This window comes from Coturnix japonica, chromosome 6 (genome assembly GCF_001577835.2).
Source record: "Coturnix japonica isolate 7356 chromosome 6, Coturnix japonica 2.1, whole genome shotgun sequence".
NCBI classification, from domain to species: Eukaryota; Metazoa; Chordata; class Aves; order Galliformes; family Phasianidae; genus Coturnix; species Coturnix japonica.
The window spans coordinates 16,807,195-16,827,276 of record NC_029521.1 but is presented as its reverse complement, the minus strand read 5'-3'; the positions used below and the strand labels follow the sequence as shown (position 1 = coordinate 16,827,276).

The window sequence follows — 20,082 nt, the reverse complement described above, 5'->3', positions numbered from 1 at the left end:
GGGGAATAACTCATAACATAGTTTCGTACTCTGCATTTTAAACAATAGTTTAAACATTGTACATGATATCTGAAATCTACAACTAGTTTACAGTTTGTACAAGGACTTACTTTGACTGCTGACTGATCTTGAGTGCACTAATACACTTGCTTAGAGTTAGGAGAGATGCATTGATATTTCCACTCTCTTTCAGTCTGTCACCTTCATTGCACGTCTTGGTATTCCTTTCTGAACCAGCAAGATCACACAGTGATAATCTGAAGGCAGATAAGGAAAATTAAGTTTTCTTGCCTTTGAATGTACATTGATTATTTATCATTTCCAACACAACCACTCCTCCTAGAGGAACAATTTCTTGAACCCTTTCATGCTTTTTAATGTTGCTTTCCTAGTGAAGTTGCACACTACTTCCTGCCAAACTCTTTTCCAACACAGCTTCCATTTTTCTGCCATATTCTTCCTTCTGAGGATTTACGTTAGTTCAGAAGTTGAGTGAGAAGGATAAAGGAACACTGTGTGGAACAGTGGGCACAAGATATAGAACAGCATTACAACTTGATGGTTTAGTACTGCGTGATGACAGGAAATGGGGAACCACCACTCATACAGGAGGCTGTATCAGGGAACCTAGTGTCCGTAGCCCAATATCAATACATCAATACTGAAAGTAACTGACAATTTCATCCTAAAAGAAGAAGGGAACTCTGCTCTGAACTTACTCATTGACTCGTGTCACTCGTGGCATTTCAAGGTCTTCAATTCTTAGTACCTTAATTGTAAATATACTGTGGCTAAAAGGAGAAATGAAGCAAGGTCAATAGCCAGAAATACACACATTTTCTAAAATCTGTAACATCTGTTCAAAACACTGCTGGATTTATTCCAGATTCAATTAACAATAATTCTACTAGATGCATTAAACCTTTTAAAGAGACATTCCGTCTTGGTTTATTTTGCTTTTCTTCCCCCTCATGAACCACCATTACTTACATGGAAGAAGGCTTAGTTGTTTTGTTGAGAGTTTTTGATAAAACACTTAGCTTTTGTATGCACTTATCTGCTTGAAGGACTAATCCTTCTAGTTCAAAGCACTAGAATCACAAACTGTCACAAAATATCACATGGAACACTAGATATCAAGCCTTTTTAAAGCCTCTTCCCCGAAAAAAAGCCATAAACAATATTTTCATTCATCCCTCTTCCCCACACTATGTTACACCCAATGTTAGTGAAAGTTTCCCACCTTCAGCTGGAGCAAGTATTTAGCTTTGTGCTTGCAAAACTCTGGTGTTTCTGTCCAGTTTAAAAAGTCTGAAAGCTTCTTTAGAATCAGAAATCTGAACCCACTGCAAACCTTTCAAAAGAAGGAAAAGTGATTTTTGCAAGCTTCGCTAGCAAAAGAGAAAGTGAACAAGAAATAAGGTATACAAACTAAGAACATTTAGTTAAGACAATAAAATACTTCATTAACTCTGCCTCAAACATACGACAAGCTGATGGCAGATAAGACTAAGATTCTTCCTCCCACAGAAAAGGGCAAGGTATAGTATAGCACAACAGTTTATCCTACCAGTATACTAAAGTATGTTCCATCCAAATTAAGCAAGCAGCCTTAGTACTGAAAGTACAAAAGCTAAGTTCTTAAACTACAGAAGCCGAAAGTTTGTATTCATTGGTGCAGAAGTCAATCTGAGAAGTTTTTTGTTTTAGCTTGTAGTTTTTATTGGGGATGGGTTATCTGGATTTTGTCTGCATTATAACGACTGTATGGCTCTCATTTTCAAGGATGATGAAGGCAGTGGAGTTCACACAGGCTTTATGGGCAAAGTACAGGAATAAGGAGAATACTGTTGAAGATGCAGATACGTACATGTAGCTTGTTGCCTTCACATTCAAGCAGACACTTCTAGAGCTACACTGAACACATTTAAGAGTTTTCTATCTCAGAAGAAACATGTTACACTATTCCATGACAAGCTTGGCAGTTTGCAAAGTATTCTAGTTACCTTTTACGTAAGAATATCCCTTGATGTCTTGAGCAAGGCGAAGTGTCCTTTTTTTTCTGTCATTTGATAAAGGAGCCAGTAAATCATAAAAACATTCATTGTAAATCTCAAAAAATGAAACCCAGAGAACTTCACAAAATCATCTATAGATAATCTGCTAAGTTGGTCTGATCCTTCTGAGAGATTTTCTGCACCTGCAAAGTAGAAAATATTACAAGTCAATGTAGAGACAGTAAAACTAGCTGCATTTAAAAATAAGTAATAGTTAAGCTTACAGCTTAAAACTTTTCCCAGAACATAAACACAGAGAATCCCCACCTCTCATACAAACACCAAGTATCTGGAAGTCAAGACGCTTGCCCTACACATTTGCAAAGACACGCCTGCTATAAAGCTTGCTTTTTCACTTCCAAAACCCAATCTAACATCTATAGTTGGGTTAGAAATATTCAGAACTCTTCAGTCTTTACAATATAGAGAACTGAACTAGTAAGGACACTTCGTTCTGACTTTTTAGGGAAAAAAAAGTATTTAGTGAGTTCTTAAGTGCCCTAAAGGCCTGTCGGAAAACCACTAGGGATCTTATCACAAATCATACTCTTTTTCTTTGTTTTACTTTCACCTCATAAAACCAGTTATGATAGATGTCCCAGTAGTCTCCTAGCCATTTTATTCCTTCTGTTTTCTGCCCAGATGTCCTGCCCATTATTCCGTTCTGTTACAAATAAAAGCTAAATAATCCTTTTATTATCAGCATTAGCCAAAAAAGCCAGTCGTTGACCTTACAGAAGCTTTTCTAATTGCTACTGTTTAATATAAAACATACCTTAGAATCAGCTGGGGATTGTCATTAGTGCTGTTGTGATGGTCTACCTACGAAAGAAAACAGAGACTTTAGGATTTATTATTGATGTACAGCACCAATACACCACTGGTTGCTTTTATTTATTTATTTATTTATAAGCAGCTGTATTGCTCTACCAGAAAACAATACAGTATAGTTCCAAGGTGCCAACACAAAAATCCTGGCTACACATTTTGACTGGTTTCACCTTACTACTCATTTCTGACAATTCCTTTACTATAAGATCTGATGCATTTCAGCTTCCTGATTCAGAAAGAAAAAGAACAAATAGGGAGAGAATCCCAACAGGAAAAGGAGTTATTTAATAAGATGATTTTCAATAGCCCATTTATAATCTGCATTTTACCCTTCATGAATCTTGGACTCCTGAAATATTTTTCTTATTGGGATTTTCTTAATTCAGGACTTCCATATCCTATGGCTTATTAGGTCAACTCTCAGAAAAGGAAGTTAAGGTAGAATACTTGATCACTTAATGTAGATAAGCAGCTTATTATTTCTTAACTCAGGCTATCAAAGTGTTACACAAATGAAGTTATGACTAAATTTTGTAAATATAATATTTTTAAGTAGTTTGGTCATAGAAAATACAGAATAGCTCCCAACATGTAGATCTCATGATGTTCATAGATGTATACTCAGTTCCCAGGCTTCAGGTTGTGTTGCTTTTTTATAGAGCACAAAAGTAGAAAGAATTCTCATCTACTGAAGAGGAGGAATCTCACCTACCAGATACAGTATGCTTAGAAGTAAAAACTTTTAACATAGAAGTTTCATCTACATGACACTCACCCAGATCTGGCTTTGTATAGTCAGCAAAGCTTGTACCTACTTAGCTTATAAGGTCAAGTATTTTACCTAGGAACACGGGTCTTGAAACTAGAGGAGGCACCTATATCGCACGATCACATCTTAACTCTCTAATGGAGTAGGATGAGATCAGCATATAGCTGTCCACTGCATTTTCTTTCCACATACTCACTAAACCTAGAACAGTTTTACACATCTTTGGTTCATGTAGAAGACAGGTGTTGTTTTTCCCCGAAATACTTAAAGATCATTGGAGCCAGACTTCATACTCAGCTGTGCTCTTGAAATAATTCAGAAGGAATTTTACTGCCACCTGCCTTTCACACTGTGAAGTCCACACTTAACCACCTCATCAGTAAGATCAAGTTAACATACTCCACAACTAAAATACCCCAGTGTGGTGTAGCACACCACTATAAGATGCTTCATTCTTTTTCAGCAGGAACAGAAAGACAAATAGAAAACTGTGTGTAAATACAGAACCCTCTTTCATTACAGAATGGAAAGGATAACACTGAACTATCACAAGATGCATGTACTCATCATTTCTTTATAAAGTAGTTTCCTACCTCTTTTGTCAGACGAAGCAACGAATTTTTAAGAGCAATTTCTTCTCTCACTTTGTCATTAGTCAGTTTTACGTAATCTCTCCACCGAATAGGTTTCAGATCCATTTTTGTGTATAGCCTTCCTCCAACAGTTTTAAACAACATATCCATCGTCCTTGGCAAAATACCAACATCATCTTCTGTCCCTGTAAGCAATACACAAAAGAAGGGCCAGGTTACTATTGTAAGCAACATATAAACATAAATGAAGACAAAGATAACTGATTCTAATCTCAAAGTATACACAAAGAATTTAGAGGCCAGTTACAGTCTGAAGCAATGTTTGCAGTGTTACTAGACTGTTCCCTGAAAAATACTGGCTTTAAGCAACAGCTCACATCCCATTCCTTAGACATTACAGGGCATCACTTTAAAACAGCCAGAATATTCTGCATAAGCTTAGCCTTAAGAAGAAAAAATAACCCACAGCAAACTCCCACATTTAACAGACGTGCAGATTTTCAACTGTTTACCAGGCTCCCTTCCCGCTCTGAAACAACCCTGAAATAACAACCAGAGTGATGTCTCTGCTACAACATTCCGTTCGTCCCACAAACCCTATTTAGAAATATCTACAAGTCTCATAAAAACTGTTAAAGTAACTCAGCTCCTTTCCCATTGCCTTTTCTTGGAGCACACAACTACCTCCACATCTTGCCTACTTCACGCCTTAGTTTTTCCACTGTCACTAAATACCAAGCAAGCTTCAGTGTTTTAAAGTCAGTCATGAACACAAGAGAGGACAATACGCAGAAGAATTTCTATAGTGCTGTATGGAAGGTGCATAGAAAGATAATTTTTGAACATACTACCCTGTTGATTCTTAATATTTAAGTCCTAAAAAGGTATTACTATGGGAAAGTCTTCAGCTCCACGCATATAAAACTATTGGAAATACATAGTAACAGAACACTAAATAACAGAAATAAGGGGAATTTGTTTCCTGTGAACCCAATCGTTTCATTTGTTATGACAATATTAAACATAAAAAACAACTGCTCCCAGCCAGAAAGGAGATTGATGTATTATTTCTGTACTACTAAAGCTCAGGGAACACAATCTTCTATGCTGCTGTTATTACTAAAATCAGAAATTTGAAAAAAGATTGAAATACCTTGATCAAATGTTTCAGAATGTTTAATTTCTGCCTACAATAAATCAAACAAACTCAGACATACTTTGCCTTCAAATAAAGAACAGCATTTAAGATGCACGCATTTATAGTAGGAACAAAAACCAAAGTTATTGTAGTGTATGCTGTCTTACACACTTGTAAATTTAGTAATATTTGTTATGGAAGAAGACGACTTTTCAAGGCTACTAGTATTCAAAAGAAGGCAACGTACAAGGCCTGTTGAGTAACTAGGTAAGAAGTCATAACATCTCTCTCTTCTAGAAGTAGTTCTCACTTTAAGAAATTAATTCAAGGAAAAAGCATTTCTGCTCATACCTTGGAATGTGTAAGTTTTCCCAGCATTTGTAACGCCATACGTAAAAACAAGGCAATTACATCCTTCTAAGAACTCTTTCACTGGTTGCTTCACAGTACCTTCAAAGAATTCTTCTTGAGTTGCTTCAGGTCCAAACACCTGAATGTTACCAAGAAGCTGGTTAATCTCTTTATTTTGTTTAAGCAATATTTAGGTACTTGTAAGGAGTCAGATACACGTTGATAATTCTAAAGACAGTTAAGAAAAACTTGTTTGCTTTATATGAAGTAACAGAAGACAAGCAACTTTTTCCACAAATAACTTAAAATCATTTAAAGACAATTAATTTACCCGTGAAAAGGTGAACTTCTGTGTTGTCTGTCCTAAAGTTTTATCGCTCATTCTTCCCAATGAGCTCTTAGGGGACTTCAGTATAATGCTTGTTGAGTCCTCAAGTGAAACACATCCCTATTACAAGGAAGCACAAGTAATGCAGGCATGAAAAAAGTTTTAAAAGGTCATCTTACAGGAAAGAAAACATATATACTTTAAGGGTTGTTTTTTTGTTTATGATTAAATAAATGCCTTACCTGCGATCCATTTGCTCTCTCCCGTGCCGTAAAGGGTTTAATACGCAGGCAAACTTGTATGTGTCCCCTAGGCTCCAAACTAGACCTCTAAAATTAAAGAGCTGGAAGTTAGAAATCTGACTAGATCCTCTGTTTGATGATTAGCACATTAAAGCAGCATTATTTTCATCATCCTATTGTAACAGACTCATTTGTTAACACAGGAAGTAATAATACTTTACTGTTTTCACAAGTGCTTTGGACCCTGCTAAACTTCTTTGTCAGAGCCTAGAATTTCAGAACAAGTACTACTGCAACACACTCCTGTACTGCATTCAGGCCAACTATAAACAAAAGTACTCCATTATTGTGCTTCTGAGACAATGTTAGCTTCATCCACTGATACCGGTGCTCCTCATAAGGTATCAAAGCAACACCACACATCTTGGTCTAGTCTATGCACAGTCTAAAAGCATAGTGAAGATGATTTTCATCTCCTCTGTAAGATTCTAATGCTTCTTATAAAGAAAAGAATTAAGTTTATTTTTAAAAATCCAATTAATTTTAATATTAAAGCTTTCTTACCCGCTCGTGTCTGAGCTTGATGAAGCTGAACGAAACTCATCAGAGAGATCTGTTTTGATGTCTTCCACGTTTACTGCTTCTGTTCTTTCAGGAAGCTCCATACAATCTACATAGGATGGTCTTGAAAGTTTATCTTCATCTGAATTTTGTTCCATTCTTCAAAATAATACAAAGAAAATTATTCTTAGCTCTTTCCACACATGATGTAGAGTTCCTAACCTCTGTTAGATGGGACCAAAGAGATATCTGCAGTTTTGCTTTGTGTGTATGTACTGACTCTTTTTTCGTCCATTTTTCTGTTCTACTCAACTTTCTTTATCTCAAACCCACAAGTTCAACCAGCTTCCTATTCTCCCCTCCATCTCACTACAAGGAGCAAACCGTGTAGTGCCTAATTGCCTGTCAGACTAAATCACACCACAAATGCCCATCAAGAAAAACCCTTTTGCATGTAGCACAGCCTCACTAGAGCCCTGATGGCTGACGGAAGTAGTCACAGATGTCACTTAATAAAAGCAATCCTGCTCTACATAACATTACCCAGCATCTCATTTTGCAGTTAGAGCATAATAAAAGATTATTAAAATAAAACAATGCAATGGCTTATCTCTGTAGCGTAATAATAATAAATTGTTGGTATTATAAAGGATAACTCAATGCAGTTTACCACTAGACAGAGCTCAGAGGCACTGCAAAGTCTAATTGGTTGCTTTGGCTATTTAGAGGGCACTGTAGAAATCAGAAAACCTCGTGGCAGAGTACAACTGTTGGTTTTTAAATTCGTAATTTAACTCCTTCTCAGCAGTGAATCTGCAACAGAAATGGAAAGTGTAATTGGTTCAGTGTTACGGATAGCAGACAGAACACCAAAATAACCTCTAAGAAGTACATTTGACTAAAAATACCCGCATGTTTTGTCCACACTTCATTCTTCTGCTGCTTCTTACTGTGATACTACAGTTGGCACTTTTGCAGTTTATTAATACGCTGAAATAGCTTATCAGGGTATCACTCGGATATCATGGCAAAAAGCACTTTTAGGTGCTGCCTCACTTCCGACAGCTTGAACTGAGATTCAGCTGTCTTCCAATACTACACCCTCACACCTATGCTACAGCAGGGCTCGTACGGTGTCTGTAAGTGCGAATGAGGAATATAAATCGTTTTAAAACTCCAGCCGTTTAAACGACCGATGGGACCAAAGGATCAAAGCGCCTTTGCTCGCTGACAGCACTGCCTCTTATGCGGTCGTATTTTTGCTCTCCAGGAGCATCAGAAAAAACCGGGATGTACCAACACACAGCTCAGCCTTCCCACCTGACCTGCAAGCGCAGTTACGCCGCTAACGCCGCCGCTAAGGCCGCCTCTGCCTCTCGCTTCAACCGCCGGCCCGCGGGATCCTCCCGTGCCCGCACCGCGCCGCCCAACCGCTCCCGCTCATCCCGTGCGGAGCGCCCCCCTGCGCCGCCCACCTGCGCGCACCACCGCCGCCGGCCAAAGAGCGCGCCCGCTAACGCCCGCCGAGTCCTTTCAAATGCAGCCAACGGCAGCGCGCGGCGCCGCGACGCATTCTGGGGTCGAGCGGGGATTGGTCGTCGGCGTAAATATGGCCGTGCCGAAGGGTCGGACGGGAGCTGTAGTTGTAGTGGCGGTGTGGTGTCTGTGCCGCCCGAGCCCAGCATGGCGGTGGGCGCTGTGTGCTGTGCAGGTGCTGGCCGAGATGGGATCCCCGCTGCTCAGAGCAGCGCCTGGGCCCCTTCGCTTCGCCTCCTCTCCCCGTCCATCCCCAGGCCTGGCAGGACGATGTCTGTAAGTCCGCTGTCGTTGGTGCTCGCGTGGTTGTGGTGCTGCTGCTCCCACAGGGCCCCGAGGCTTCGTATGGGCCGGTCGCCCCTAGGCGTGGCGCAGGGGCTGATCGCTGCCTGCGGAAGCTCTTCCTCACGGCGGGTACAGCGCCGGTCCAGCTGCGGGCAGTGCTGTCTGTGTGCGGAACCTTCCCCGGCTGGAAATTATTGATTGGGAATACTTTATTTGACTGTGTTTTCGAAATGCCAGTCGTACCAGTCAGATTGTCGTGTTCCAGAACGGCAGGGTACGGCAATGTGTGCGTTTTGTTAACAAAAATTGCCCTAAGTTTCTCTTTAGATCCAGTCAGAAACCCTTTAATGACAAGTGTCTGTCTGTTTTACATTGAAATAAAAGGAAAAATGTCTTGGAAACAGTAGTTAACTATGAATCACAAAGGTTTGTTTTTCATCTGAAGAAAAGAATGCTGCATAGTGAAGGCAGTTCAGTACAGAATCATTCTACACAGATGCTGCTGCTTCAGCCAGGCTGCCTGAAATCCCCTTTCTCTTTAAACAGAAGTTATGTCATATCGGTAATAGATATGTGCTTGATTTCAGTTTGGATGCTGGCCACGCTGTAAGAGTTGCTCTGTGTTAATGGTTTAAGATTATGCAACTTTGAATGGGAAATTGTTTACCAAGCAAAACCAACCAGCTCCCATGGGCTCTGAAGTGGTTATTTTTTAAAGTTTCTTCTATGTAAGCTAATTCCAAGTCATCTTTTTTTCCTGTCGGGAGAGGACTGAGAACAATTGTAAAAGAAAGGGAAAAACTGATTTCTAAGGCAAACCTGACAGTTATTTTCTTCAAGTAGCTGAGAAGGTAAACTGGAGACCTCAGAAAATGTTGCAAGATATATTCCTAGAAAGGCTGGAGTCTTTGTATATTAAAACAACAACAACAATAAAAAAAAATCACCCCACTAAGGTGAGACATAATAAAGCACACAGAACAAGCAACATTTTGGTTTTGTTTGGGTACTGGATTTTTAAAGCTGTTTTTATTGTACTACACATGCTGCTCAGAGAACTGCCATCAATATAGGAAAAGAGCAAACTAAAACACAATCTATCATGTGCTCTTAGCCTCATACAAATAGTAATAAAGAAAACATTCACTTAGCACAACCCAGCCTGCTTTTGCATGATTCTATGATGGAACTCCATCTATGTATATGCACTTTGTGGCTTTCAACCAATAGTCTCCTTAAGTGGCTTGTTCAAGGATAGCCAGTTACAACAAAATCATCTGTTGCCAAATCTGTTGGCTCATTACCTCTGAAATGCGGTCATTTCTTGTAAAATTGCCTATAATTTGTGGAGTGAGGTTATTGCCCCCCCGGGGCTATGATTTTTTTAAATGACATAGTGGAACTCTTCCCCTTATCCTGGGAAACACACGTTCCCTGTGTTTGGGACAGGCTTCAAAAGTTGTGGACGGTCTGCTCATCTGTGTGACAAGAAGTTGCCCTACAAGACAGTTTGTGTCAGTTGGCTTTACTTTGTTATCAGAAGTAATTAGTAATTAGCACTGATGGGACTCAGCCCAGCACTCTGAGCACATCGAACAGAAGCAAACCAGGGCAGGCTTCACCATCTCTGTAGTCAAATCACCTTCACCAGGAAAATTAACAAAGCCACTTCTGTGTCCCCTCAGTGCCTGGATCTGCTGCATTCAGAGCTTTCTGGTCCAGCTGCAGGGAAGGTCCTTCTTGCAGGGCTAGTCTGGAGCTCTGGAGCTCATTGGCACATGTAAGAGGCCATGCTTTTTACATTACTGTCTCAAAGTTTGCTGAAATGGACAAGTTCAGGCAAGTCCTGGCCAAGGTTCCAGGACTGCCCTTTGTCCTCAGACACTACAGGAAACCAGAATGGTTTTTGTTATGCGATAATCCCTTGTTTAGGAAGATGGACGAGACCGGGAGCTTAACGAAAGGGACGAGTAAGTACTACTGATCAATGGCCCTTAAGTGGTCTTTTGTTAGGCCTATCTCAAGGAAGAATGGCGCTCTCTTGAGGACTAATTGCCCTCAAGTGGTCTTTCTCGTCGTGTTGGCTCATACTCAAAGGAAGATTGACAATCTCTGAGGAAATCACAGGACTCCTGAACCCGAGCCGTCCCGAAAATGTCTCTGAAAGGGCCTGGAAAAGAAGGATAAAAAGGGCACGGACAAACCCCGAATTTGGGAGTTTGTCCTGACACCTGAATGCCTCACTACGGAAACAAAGGAGGTTTTTCTGTCATCCAGATGCCTTCTAGCGCGATGTGCCTGCAATGCCTGAAGAAGATGCCTGCTGCTGAAGAACCTTTGTGCGGGCATCTAGGTATCTGACCTCAGATGTCCTCACCGTTGTTCCTACTGGCTGCCTATTATCTGCTTTCTGGGATTGCTGCTCGAGACTCTGCTCCGAGGGACCTTGCTGCCCGAGACCCCACTTCTTGAGACCTCGCTACTCTGACCACCTTCTCTGCGTTTCATCGATCTGCGGCCTGTTACTTCGCTGCTGCTCTCCCCTACACTTATTTTGCCCCGGACCAACGTTAACAACGTGCTACGGGACGCTGCTGCATTCAGGAGGTGACTATTCCCCGCTTTAACGTAATTCTTGCTCTTTTCTAACTTTTTCGCTATCGCCTACTTTCCCTTCCCCATCACCCTAATTTTGGTATTCTTCGCTCTCCCTTCCCCATCCCCTCAATTGTCTATCATTTCCAATAAACTGGTCGGATCAACATTTGAATGCTCTTCTTCTTAATCTCATGCCGGGCATAACATATCAAAAGAACCTTTGCCTCACTCCTAAATTGGAGCGAGACAGCACAAAAGTGTCCTTGCAGAAAATGGTGCATTTCTTGAGTTATCTCCTTGGCAGGTGCTGCATAAGCCCTTTTCCCTGTCATTTGCACGGCTGTGGAGGTATTTCTCATTGCCTTTAATGTGACTCCATATAGAAGCTCCCTCAGTGTAGTCAGTGGCCTTGAGGTGACATCATGTGTAATGCACAAGCAGCTCATTCTTTGAACTCATGATTTTGCAGATTGCTCATTTTCTTATTTTCCTGTAGTGCTATAGGTATGTTCTGCTTTAACATATCTTCTTTTTGGCTGGAAAGCTGCACGGAGGAAAAGGATCTGGGGGTATTAGTTGACTGGTGGTTGGATATGAGCAGGCAGCATGCCCAGGAGGCCAAGAAGGCCACTGGCATTCTGGCTTATATCAGAAATAGTGCAGCCAGCAGAAGCAGGGAGGTGATCATCCCCATGTACTTGGCACCAGTAAGGCCTTGTGTCAAGTGTTGTGTTCAGTTTTGTGTCCCTCACTACAAGAAAGATAGTAAGACTCCGGAGCATGTCAGAGAAGGGCAACAAATCTGTGTAGGGTCTGGGACATGGGTCTTATGGGGAGTGGCTGAGGAACTGGACTGCTCAGTCTGGAGGAGAGGAGGCTCGAAGAAGACCTTATCACTCTACAGCTGACTGAAAGGAGGTGGTAGTGAGGTGGGGGTCGGCCTCTTCTCTCATGTAAATAGTGATAGGACAATAGGTAATGGCCTTAAGTTGTGCCAGGAGAAGTTTGGGTTGGATATAGGAAACATTTCTTCTCAGAAAGAGTGATAGTGTAGTGGCATAGGCTGCCCAGGGAGGTGGTGGGGTCATCATCCTTGGTGGTATTCAAGAAATGTGGAGATGTGGCACTGAGGAATATGGTTAGTGGGCATCATGGAAGCAGGTTGATGACTGGACTACATCGTCTTAGAGGTCTTTCCCAACCTTAATGATTCTGTGATTCTAAGCAACAAACTGCTTCCTCAAGTTTGCAGTTCCTAGCTTTGTCCATGTTGCTTTGCTATGACTGACTTTTGATTCCTTACCTATTTCCTGCTTAATTCTTACAACATCTCAGTTTGTTTTCCTATAAGAGGTGGTCTCATGTTACCAGAGATCTTGCAACTAGCTTTGAAAACACAAACTTGAGAGAAAAATGCTCTGGGTTCTTCAGTGCTCAGCTTGCATAACTCAAGATTTAGATTGTCTTTGGAAAGAGGTAGTTGAGACAGAGAGCCTCTCGTTATTCCTTCTATCCCTTATTGCTGTTACTCAGACATCTGATGAACTAAAGAGAACATTTGAACTATAATCAACTCTTTAATCTTGTAATTAAACAACACAGTTTCAAAATTGATTGTTTTCTGTAATTCAATAGCAAAAATAGTCCCTGCTTTGAAGGTTGGATCTAGCATTTTAAAATTGGAAACTTCTGCCTCTCATCAACAGGTTTAAAATGTACGATGAGCTGTAGCTGTCTCTTGGATCATAACTGTATGAGTGTACATGGGTTCTTGGATTATTTCAGTTTGAACCGCTCTTTCTTTAATGAACAGATGTAACAAAGTCCTACTTTCTGTACTAGCTTTCTTGTTGTTCTGCCTTCTCTAGGGTCTTTCTGTAACTGTCAGCAAACACCATGAGACCACAGAGATGGCTGAGTATTTTGTTGCTTTATTACTGGAAGGAGCTGAAGCATTTGGACGTCAATCAGCTGATCAGGTTGAACAGCACAATACCACGTCAGCTGGTAGAATAGCAGAAGTGGCCTTTGTTGGAGAAAATGGTAAGTACTTTTTTCTTGTTAATACAAGCATTTGTCCTGTAAACATATTTGCTGTTCTATCTCACTGGTTCATAGTCATGTAGCAAATGGTGTAGTTAGTCAGCAGGTGTTTAAAATTTATATTGTGTATCTTAATACATTTGGTTTACATATACAAAGCATTTTGTGCAAGTGTATTTATGTCTTCCTAATTCCAAGTCTGGGACTAGGCCTTTTGCCATACAAGATGCTAATTATTTTCCTTGAAAACTGTGTATTACCCCGTAAGCTCATCCAGGTGGAGGAGAGGGAATTAATTCCAGATCCTGTTAGTGAAAAGTTATTTCTCTCCACGTGTTACTGATTCTTTTTCAATCATCCATAGAACACTATAAATACCAACTCAGGCAACTGTAATTTAATGGTAAAACTTGAGGACTGGCTTTCCTAAAATGAAATATGTGTTTAATTTCAGTTCCAGGCTTCTTATGGAAATGCTTTGTGGTGCAAGAAACTTGAGTTTTAATCCTTCTAATCGCTGTTTTTTTTGAGAATACTGGTCCTTATATAGTGTTACCCAAACTTTCTATAAGTAGTGGTCTGATGGTCCCAGAGCCCTCAGATCAGCCCCAAAAAGTGTTTCCAATAGAAGTCATTCTGCTGATTGTAACATTCTTAACCTTTTCTCTGTCACTTTACTAGAAACTTAATAAGCTTAAATACATTGGAGCACAAAGTCAGTATGAATCCAGAGTAGCACAAAGTGAAAGATGTGAAACTGGCTGAGATACCAAAATATATCCTGATATAAATATTTGTGTATTGGTTCCATGTAGAAGCAGCAAGGCTGGGTGCTGCAGCGTCTCAAGGATATAAGGCACCTCAAAAAGGTGTGATTCAAGGGCAAGAAGCTTACTGCTCATGTGAGATGGGCAAAATACAAGGACCAGGATGCAGTGTAGCTATTACAGTATTTCTGTGTAGTATTACTCATCTTTCTGGCTCTGACACCCAGGACATAGCTGCATTTATACTTGGCAGCATCAGCTGTGTGTCCTGACCTCAGGAGCCATCGCTGTTCTGACATTATGTACTGTTCCTCAGAATGTCGTCAGGCTTTGGGCAGTCTGTGCTTCTCCTTGAACTCATGTGAGCACACGAGTGGAGTAGGGCAGTTGCACCAGTGACCTTCAGATGATCAGTTTTGGCTTCCAGGGGAGTCAGTGAGGCACTCAGAATTACTTCAGGCACATGTGAAATTCTTGTTCTGAAGGTGCAGTTATACTTTGTAATACAGCTAAACAACATAACCACAACCTGAATTTCCCACTAAAGTTTCCCTCTTGCATCTTAGTTTAGATATAAAAATAGAATGATTGATGTTAAGTAATGCTGTTATCCTAAAATACTATAAATGTGCATTCCTTGCTTTTTTATCAATCAGATTTCTTATCTAATGACTTATCTTTAGTGTACTTGAAAGTAATGGCTCTTTCTCAATAGAAAATGGCCCAAGGTGTTTCCTGTTTTGCTTTGAGCATTTTTTCCTCCTTTTATAAGCCTATATTTTATAAGTATCTCAGGATAGACAGTGCTCATCCTATAGGAAAAACAGAAAGCAGGGATTTTTAATAGATGGAAAACATCTGTGCTGCATAGTCATACTTCTGAAGAGACTGTGTTTGTGTCATGCCATCAGACTACAGTGCTCCTTGCAGTGCTGGTGAGTCACATTTGTCTTCACCAAAAGCCAACCAACAGATTAAAGGAGATAAAAAGTTGTGAAGTTTCAATTGCTTCTCAAAACAAAGATGTACTGCTGGTTGTTTAAGTGCATTCTTATACCATTATTTTTAGCCAGATTGGCAAACCAGTCTTTATGGACAAACAGATGCTGGAGCAGCAGGCAAAAATGCTAATGAGACAAAACAGCAAGGCTGATTCTCTTCTGTTAGGCCCCCACAGGGGGACTAAATTGCTTTATCAAATGGCATCCTTGTCAGTTCTTGAATAGGGAGTCAAATATTCCTGGAGCTGGCTGGAATGCAGCCTGCTATTCTTACCTTTCAGTATATCCGGAATTGCTAAGTTAGAGAATCTCCAACTGCACTTATGTTCTTCATTTGATGCTGTCCTACCTCAAGCTGGCAAAAAATCTTCCAGCCAAGGATACATAAAGTGTTGAAACAAACCAAACTTCCTTACTCAGACTTTGGTCACAGCGAACTGAAAGGTTTTCTCTGAAATGATGAGTTTTATGAGTTTTATGAGTTTTATCAAGCACTGGCTGATCTGACCCTCAGTTGTTAAATTATAAACCCCATTTTGCAAAAACAGAGATACAAATAACTAGATTCCATCATCAGTAATTCCCTTATGTGCTTCTGTTTTTTGCTGTTTCAAAAGGTTACAGGATCTACCTGCAGTTCCAGTGGGATGCTTTTGGACAGTGTTGTTCAGGTACCCTTATGCCGCTATATATACGTGCCAATGAGAATACAAAAAACTTGTTTCTCTATGCAAATTTGATATATATATATATATCAATCAAATATATATATACACACACACATTTTTAAAGCACCTTAAGATCTTCCTATGTGGATGTTGTTTTATAAAATGAAGTTACACAGTTTACCTAAATAGTCTGTACAAAGCAGCATTTTGGCATTGTAAAAAGAACAAAAAAACACACCAATTTACAAGTGAGAAGGAATTGTGTTATTTTAAGGGTAATGTTAATATAAAGTTAGTGAATAAATAAATTTCAGACTGGATGACTTATGCCCTCGGAAGATCAGTTATCCAAGACAAGTGACTCAGAAATAGATTCTGTAGTGTTGTTACTGTTTTAATGAGATGTCTATCGCTGTTACAAGTAACCCTACAAATTATGCTTGAGGATATTCTGCACAGGCCAAAATTACTTACCTGATGTTTTGTTTTTATTTTTAGGTGGATGGTATAGCTGGTAACTGGGTGTCCATAGCAGCCCTTAACATGGCCATTATGAATCTCAGCAGTGAACTTCGATAAGAAAAAATGAATATGGTATGTATTTCTTTGCATCTGGGATCTATGAATGATGGTGTATGAAGCCTTATCACAGGAGAATTCCTATAAATCAACTTTTCACCCCAGAATTTGTAGTAAATCGATGATTTGGGGAAACATTGGTATGGGAAAGATCCATCCCACCTGTGCTTCAGATAGAGTACCTTGGTAAAATTCCCTTTATAGAAACACCCAGTGTTATACTGATAAGAATATAAATGCCTTGAGAGAGTTGTGCTTTATATGTTTGGTTTTTGGTATAGCTTTTGAAAGGTTTTGATAGAGAATGGAAGCCTAGCTTTCGTATAGATAAGATTATGTTTGAGCAAATAGCTTCAAATTGTTTTTTCCTGGTAATTCCTGGTATTCCAAATTTATTCAAGTCTCCATGCTGTAGTTACTGTTGTGAATGTTTCCAGAGTATGCTACTTAGACATCTCTGCCTCATCAGAGGAGAGGAAGAGAATGTGAGAAGGGACAACTGAAGCACAAATGAAAGACAAGGAATACACAGCTTTGCTGAAGTTCCTTATCAATCATGAAATGCAGTTATGAAAGGCTCTGGTAATCTTAAATGTGTATCTCTTTTCTCTTCTCCCCTCAATCTTTTTCTTTTGTTTTTGCTTTTTCCCTTTGGCTACAGTTTGTAAAATGTTATCACAATACTGGTCTGATTGGGCGAAACCACTGCTGATGCCTACCTATGATTGGAAGAGAACACAGACTTTGGAATGTTGACACGTCGCATTAGGCAAGTCTGTTGCTCACTTTCCCACCCCTGCCCAACTCCTTTGTTCCTGTCCTTTGTATCATTAAACTCATCAGAATTCAGTGTTATTGGATGCATGGGATCCAGTCTCACTTCATTGTACATACACTTTTCCCTAAAGAATTTGGATGTTACACCCTGTAGTAGACATTCATTATGCAAAGAAAGCATGGAACACGATTTCATTGTGACAAATCTGAATGATTTTTAGTTGAAGTAATGAAAAGGAAGGTCTAGCAAGTTTGGTGTTAATGTTTCTTAGCTATGATTCCTAAGCTGTGAGCAGATAATATTAGAGGTTACTGCATATGAATATGCATTTTTATTCATAAGTAAACTGTACAAGAGAATGTCTTAAGAGCAACACATGGAGGAATAGATTCCATTCTTTTGCTTTTGTTCAGTTGTAGATGTACCAGGCAACAGATCAAGTAACCATTGACGTAGAAAATAACAGATTATGCCAAACAAGGACTTGAAACAGTGTTTTGAGGTCAGTAACCTGTGTGCTTAGAACTTTGATCACAGTGGTAGCAACCAAATGACATAATTTTAGTGGAGATACGGGCAAATATAAATAGGTAGCTTTTCACTCAATGTTACAGGCAGAACAACAAAATGGAGTGAGAATGTGTATTTCTAATAAGCTTAAGGAGCTTCAACAAATGATGCTAATAGTGATGAATTAATTGGCTGAACCTGCAAGGAAGGGGCTTTTTGTGTTTTTTAAATATAAATGAACAACACCAGACAACAAAAACTTGAGAGATTCTGTTTTCAACAAGCATGAAAGAGGAGTCTTCCCAAGGCCTTGCCATATCAAGTGGAAGACAACATGTTTTGTCTGATGAAATGTAAGTTTAACTGCTAATCAATTGGTGCAAAACGTTGCTAGATTAATAGCCAAACATCTGTGAAAGTATTTCTTCTAGATTAATAGCCAGCTTGCTGAGAATACAGTTTCTGGGGAACTGAAGCAGTTTGTTGGTTCTGTGATTGGCTGAGATAAATGGGAATTCTTTTTAAGAAAATTAAGATATTTATTTCTGATGTTATTCCCACATAAATCTTCCCAATTATTATTTCAGTACTGACCTTGTCAAAGCAAATGGGTTATAAGTCTGACTGTGGAAGGCTACTATTAATTTTCACAATTGAGACTGCATGGGAATTTTCAGTTTGATTTTTTGTTAAGCTGATCCAAGTAATTGTTTTAGTTTAGAAATGAGTACTGTCTTTTCTCTCACTTCTTGTTTGTGATTGCTGCTGTTGCCTCTTTAAATGGGAGGTGGAAAGAGTGATTACTGGGTTTGTGAAATATCTGAAGATCTGCGGGTACAAAGCACCACATAATTGCAAAGGGCTTAAATTCAGAGCTGTAGCATGTCACCTTCCTATTTCCTTATCTCAGTCCATGCTGTGACCTGAATAACTCTGCTTGTAATCAAATTTAAACTTGATTGGTGAAGAGGGGTAGAGGATTTGGTGTTAATTTTTTTTAACCACAGGCTGTCTAAGTCACTGAAACTAGAACTCCAGCCTGATTTTTCCCCGCAAGAATGAGGTACCATTTAAGTTTTTTTATTTTATTTTTATTAAGTGTTAATGAAGTGTTAATTGATTAAGTAGTCTTTGCTAATCCTGTGAAAAACAGGCATGGTGTGTCAATTTGGTGCTGTTAGTGTTTGAATCAAAATGTGGGATTTAATCCCCTCTAAACCTGAATTTGCCAGTTTATGTGTTGTGTGAGGATCTAAGGTCTGAAAACTGGCATAATAAGGACAGAACTCAGACAGCTTTTATTCTCTCAGGACTTCAGGTTAGAAGTATCTGTTTTACTTTATGTTAGACTTCTTTTATGCCTGTGTATGGGCACCGGGTTATGTCATTTGGGGGAATTCCCTTCCTTGCAACTGTTGACCATTGATACCTTCTTAATCACTGCAGCAGTATTTTCCTCATACCTTTGCTTGGTGGGGTAGCTGTACATTCATTCTGGCTTGTGTAAGGGATCTCTTTCGCCTCCTCCTTCCTTGTACGTGATAGTGCAATGAAAATTCACATCTCTTCTGATATTTTAAGTAAGTTTTATAAATGGAAACAAGATAAAACAAATCAGTTGGTTCCTTCTACTTTTACAGCAATCAGACACAAAATATTGGATATCCCCGTCCCATCAATTGTGCTTTCAGTCAGTATACAGAGGTTCTGGGAAAAACAAAACAAAACAAAAAAAAACACCAAAGCAACAACAAAAAAACAACCAAGCAAACAAAAAAAAAACACCCTTCTGTCCTGCTGTATGAGAGAGGAAAAAGTGCTTTTGTTTTCTCTTCCCATCTCTGTATTGGCTGACGCCAAAACTAACTCTGTGGCTTCTTTATCCGACTTCTGTGTTAACATTAGGGACAGAAGTAGCAAATTTGGTTAACAGTGTTGGTAAGGTTAAGGAGTCTGATTTACCGTTTGTGGGTCTAAAAGGATGATAATGTATGAGTGTCAGAACTAGATGGTCTTTGAGGTCCATTCCAGTACAAGCCATTCTATGACAGTAGGATATTCAAAAATCTTTTGTGGTCTATGATTCTTGGCACATCTGTCTCTGACTTCTTCAGATTAACCTTTGAGTCAGAGAATGTGTTTAGATGACCCATATGGTCTCTTTGAGTCTTATTTTCATTAGATCAATATACAGTTATGTTTTATTACAAGAAAATATGTTTTGGTAACACTAAGGTTCCTGCTGTGAAATGCAAATTGTTGCCTATGCAGGAATGATGCTGTGATTTGCTTTCTATTGTGTTTATTTTCCACAGTGTATTCAATGGGAATACAGAAGCGATATCTATAGAATTTTTTTCTTTTTCATTCCTTTGGATTTATTTGTACATAATTCATATTGACCATGTGAAAACCTGAAATTTCTAAAAACTGACCTGTGTGGGGGG

At 39.5% G+C, this 20,082-nt stretch overlaps 2 protein-coding genes across 2 annotated transcripts in view; one reads left to right on the top strand and one right to left on the bottom strand.

The window, feature by feature from the left end:
- Positions 1–8,278, bottom strand: part of KIF20B (kinesin family member 20B) — a 22,316-nt gene extending 14,038 nt beyond the window's left edge. Inside the window, 12 exon segments of the mRNA XM_032445475.1 lie at positions 110–257; positions 720–791; positions 1,244–1,301; positions 1,304–1,354; positions 2,007–2,132; positions 2,135–2,244; positions 2,833–2,879; positions 4,251–4,435; positions 5,740–5,878; positions 6,071–6,187; positions 6,310–6,394; positions 6,874–8,278. Of these exon segments, the coding sequence (XP_032301366.1) occupies positions 110–257; positions 720–791; positions 1,244–1,301; positions 1,304–1,354; positions 2,007–2,132; positions 2,135–2,244; positions 2,833–2,879; positions 4,251–4,435; positions 5,740–5,878; positions 6,071–6,187; positions 6,310–6,394; positions 6,874–7,028 (1,293 nt within the window). The 5' untranslated portion in view covers positions 7,029–8,278.
- A 290-nt stretch (positions 8,279–8,568) lies between these two features.
- Positions 8,569–20,082, top strand: part of PANK1 (pantothenate kinase 1) — a 42,341-nt gene continuing 30,827 nt past the window's right edge. Inside the window, exons 1-5 of the mRNA XM_015866785.2 lie at positions 8,569–8,682; positions 13,158–13,332; positions 15,718–15,771; positions 16,267–16,362; positions 17,009–17,116. The gene's annotated coding sequence lies outside the window, so the exon portion shown is untranslated. The remainder of the gene's footprint in view (positions 8,683–13,157; positions 13,333–15,717; positions 15,772–16,266; positions 16,363–17,008; positions 17,117–20,082) is intronic.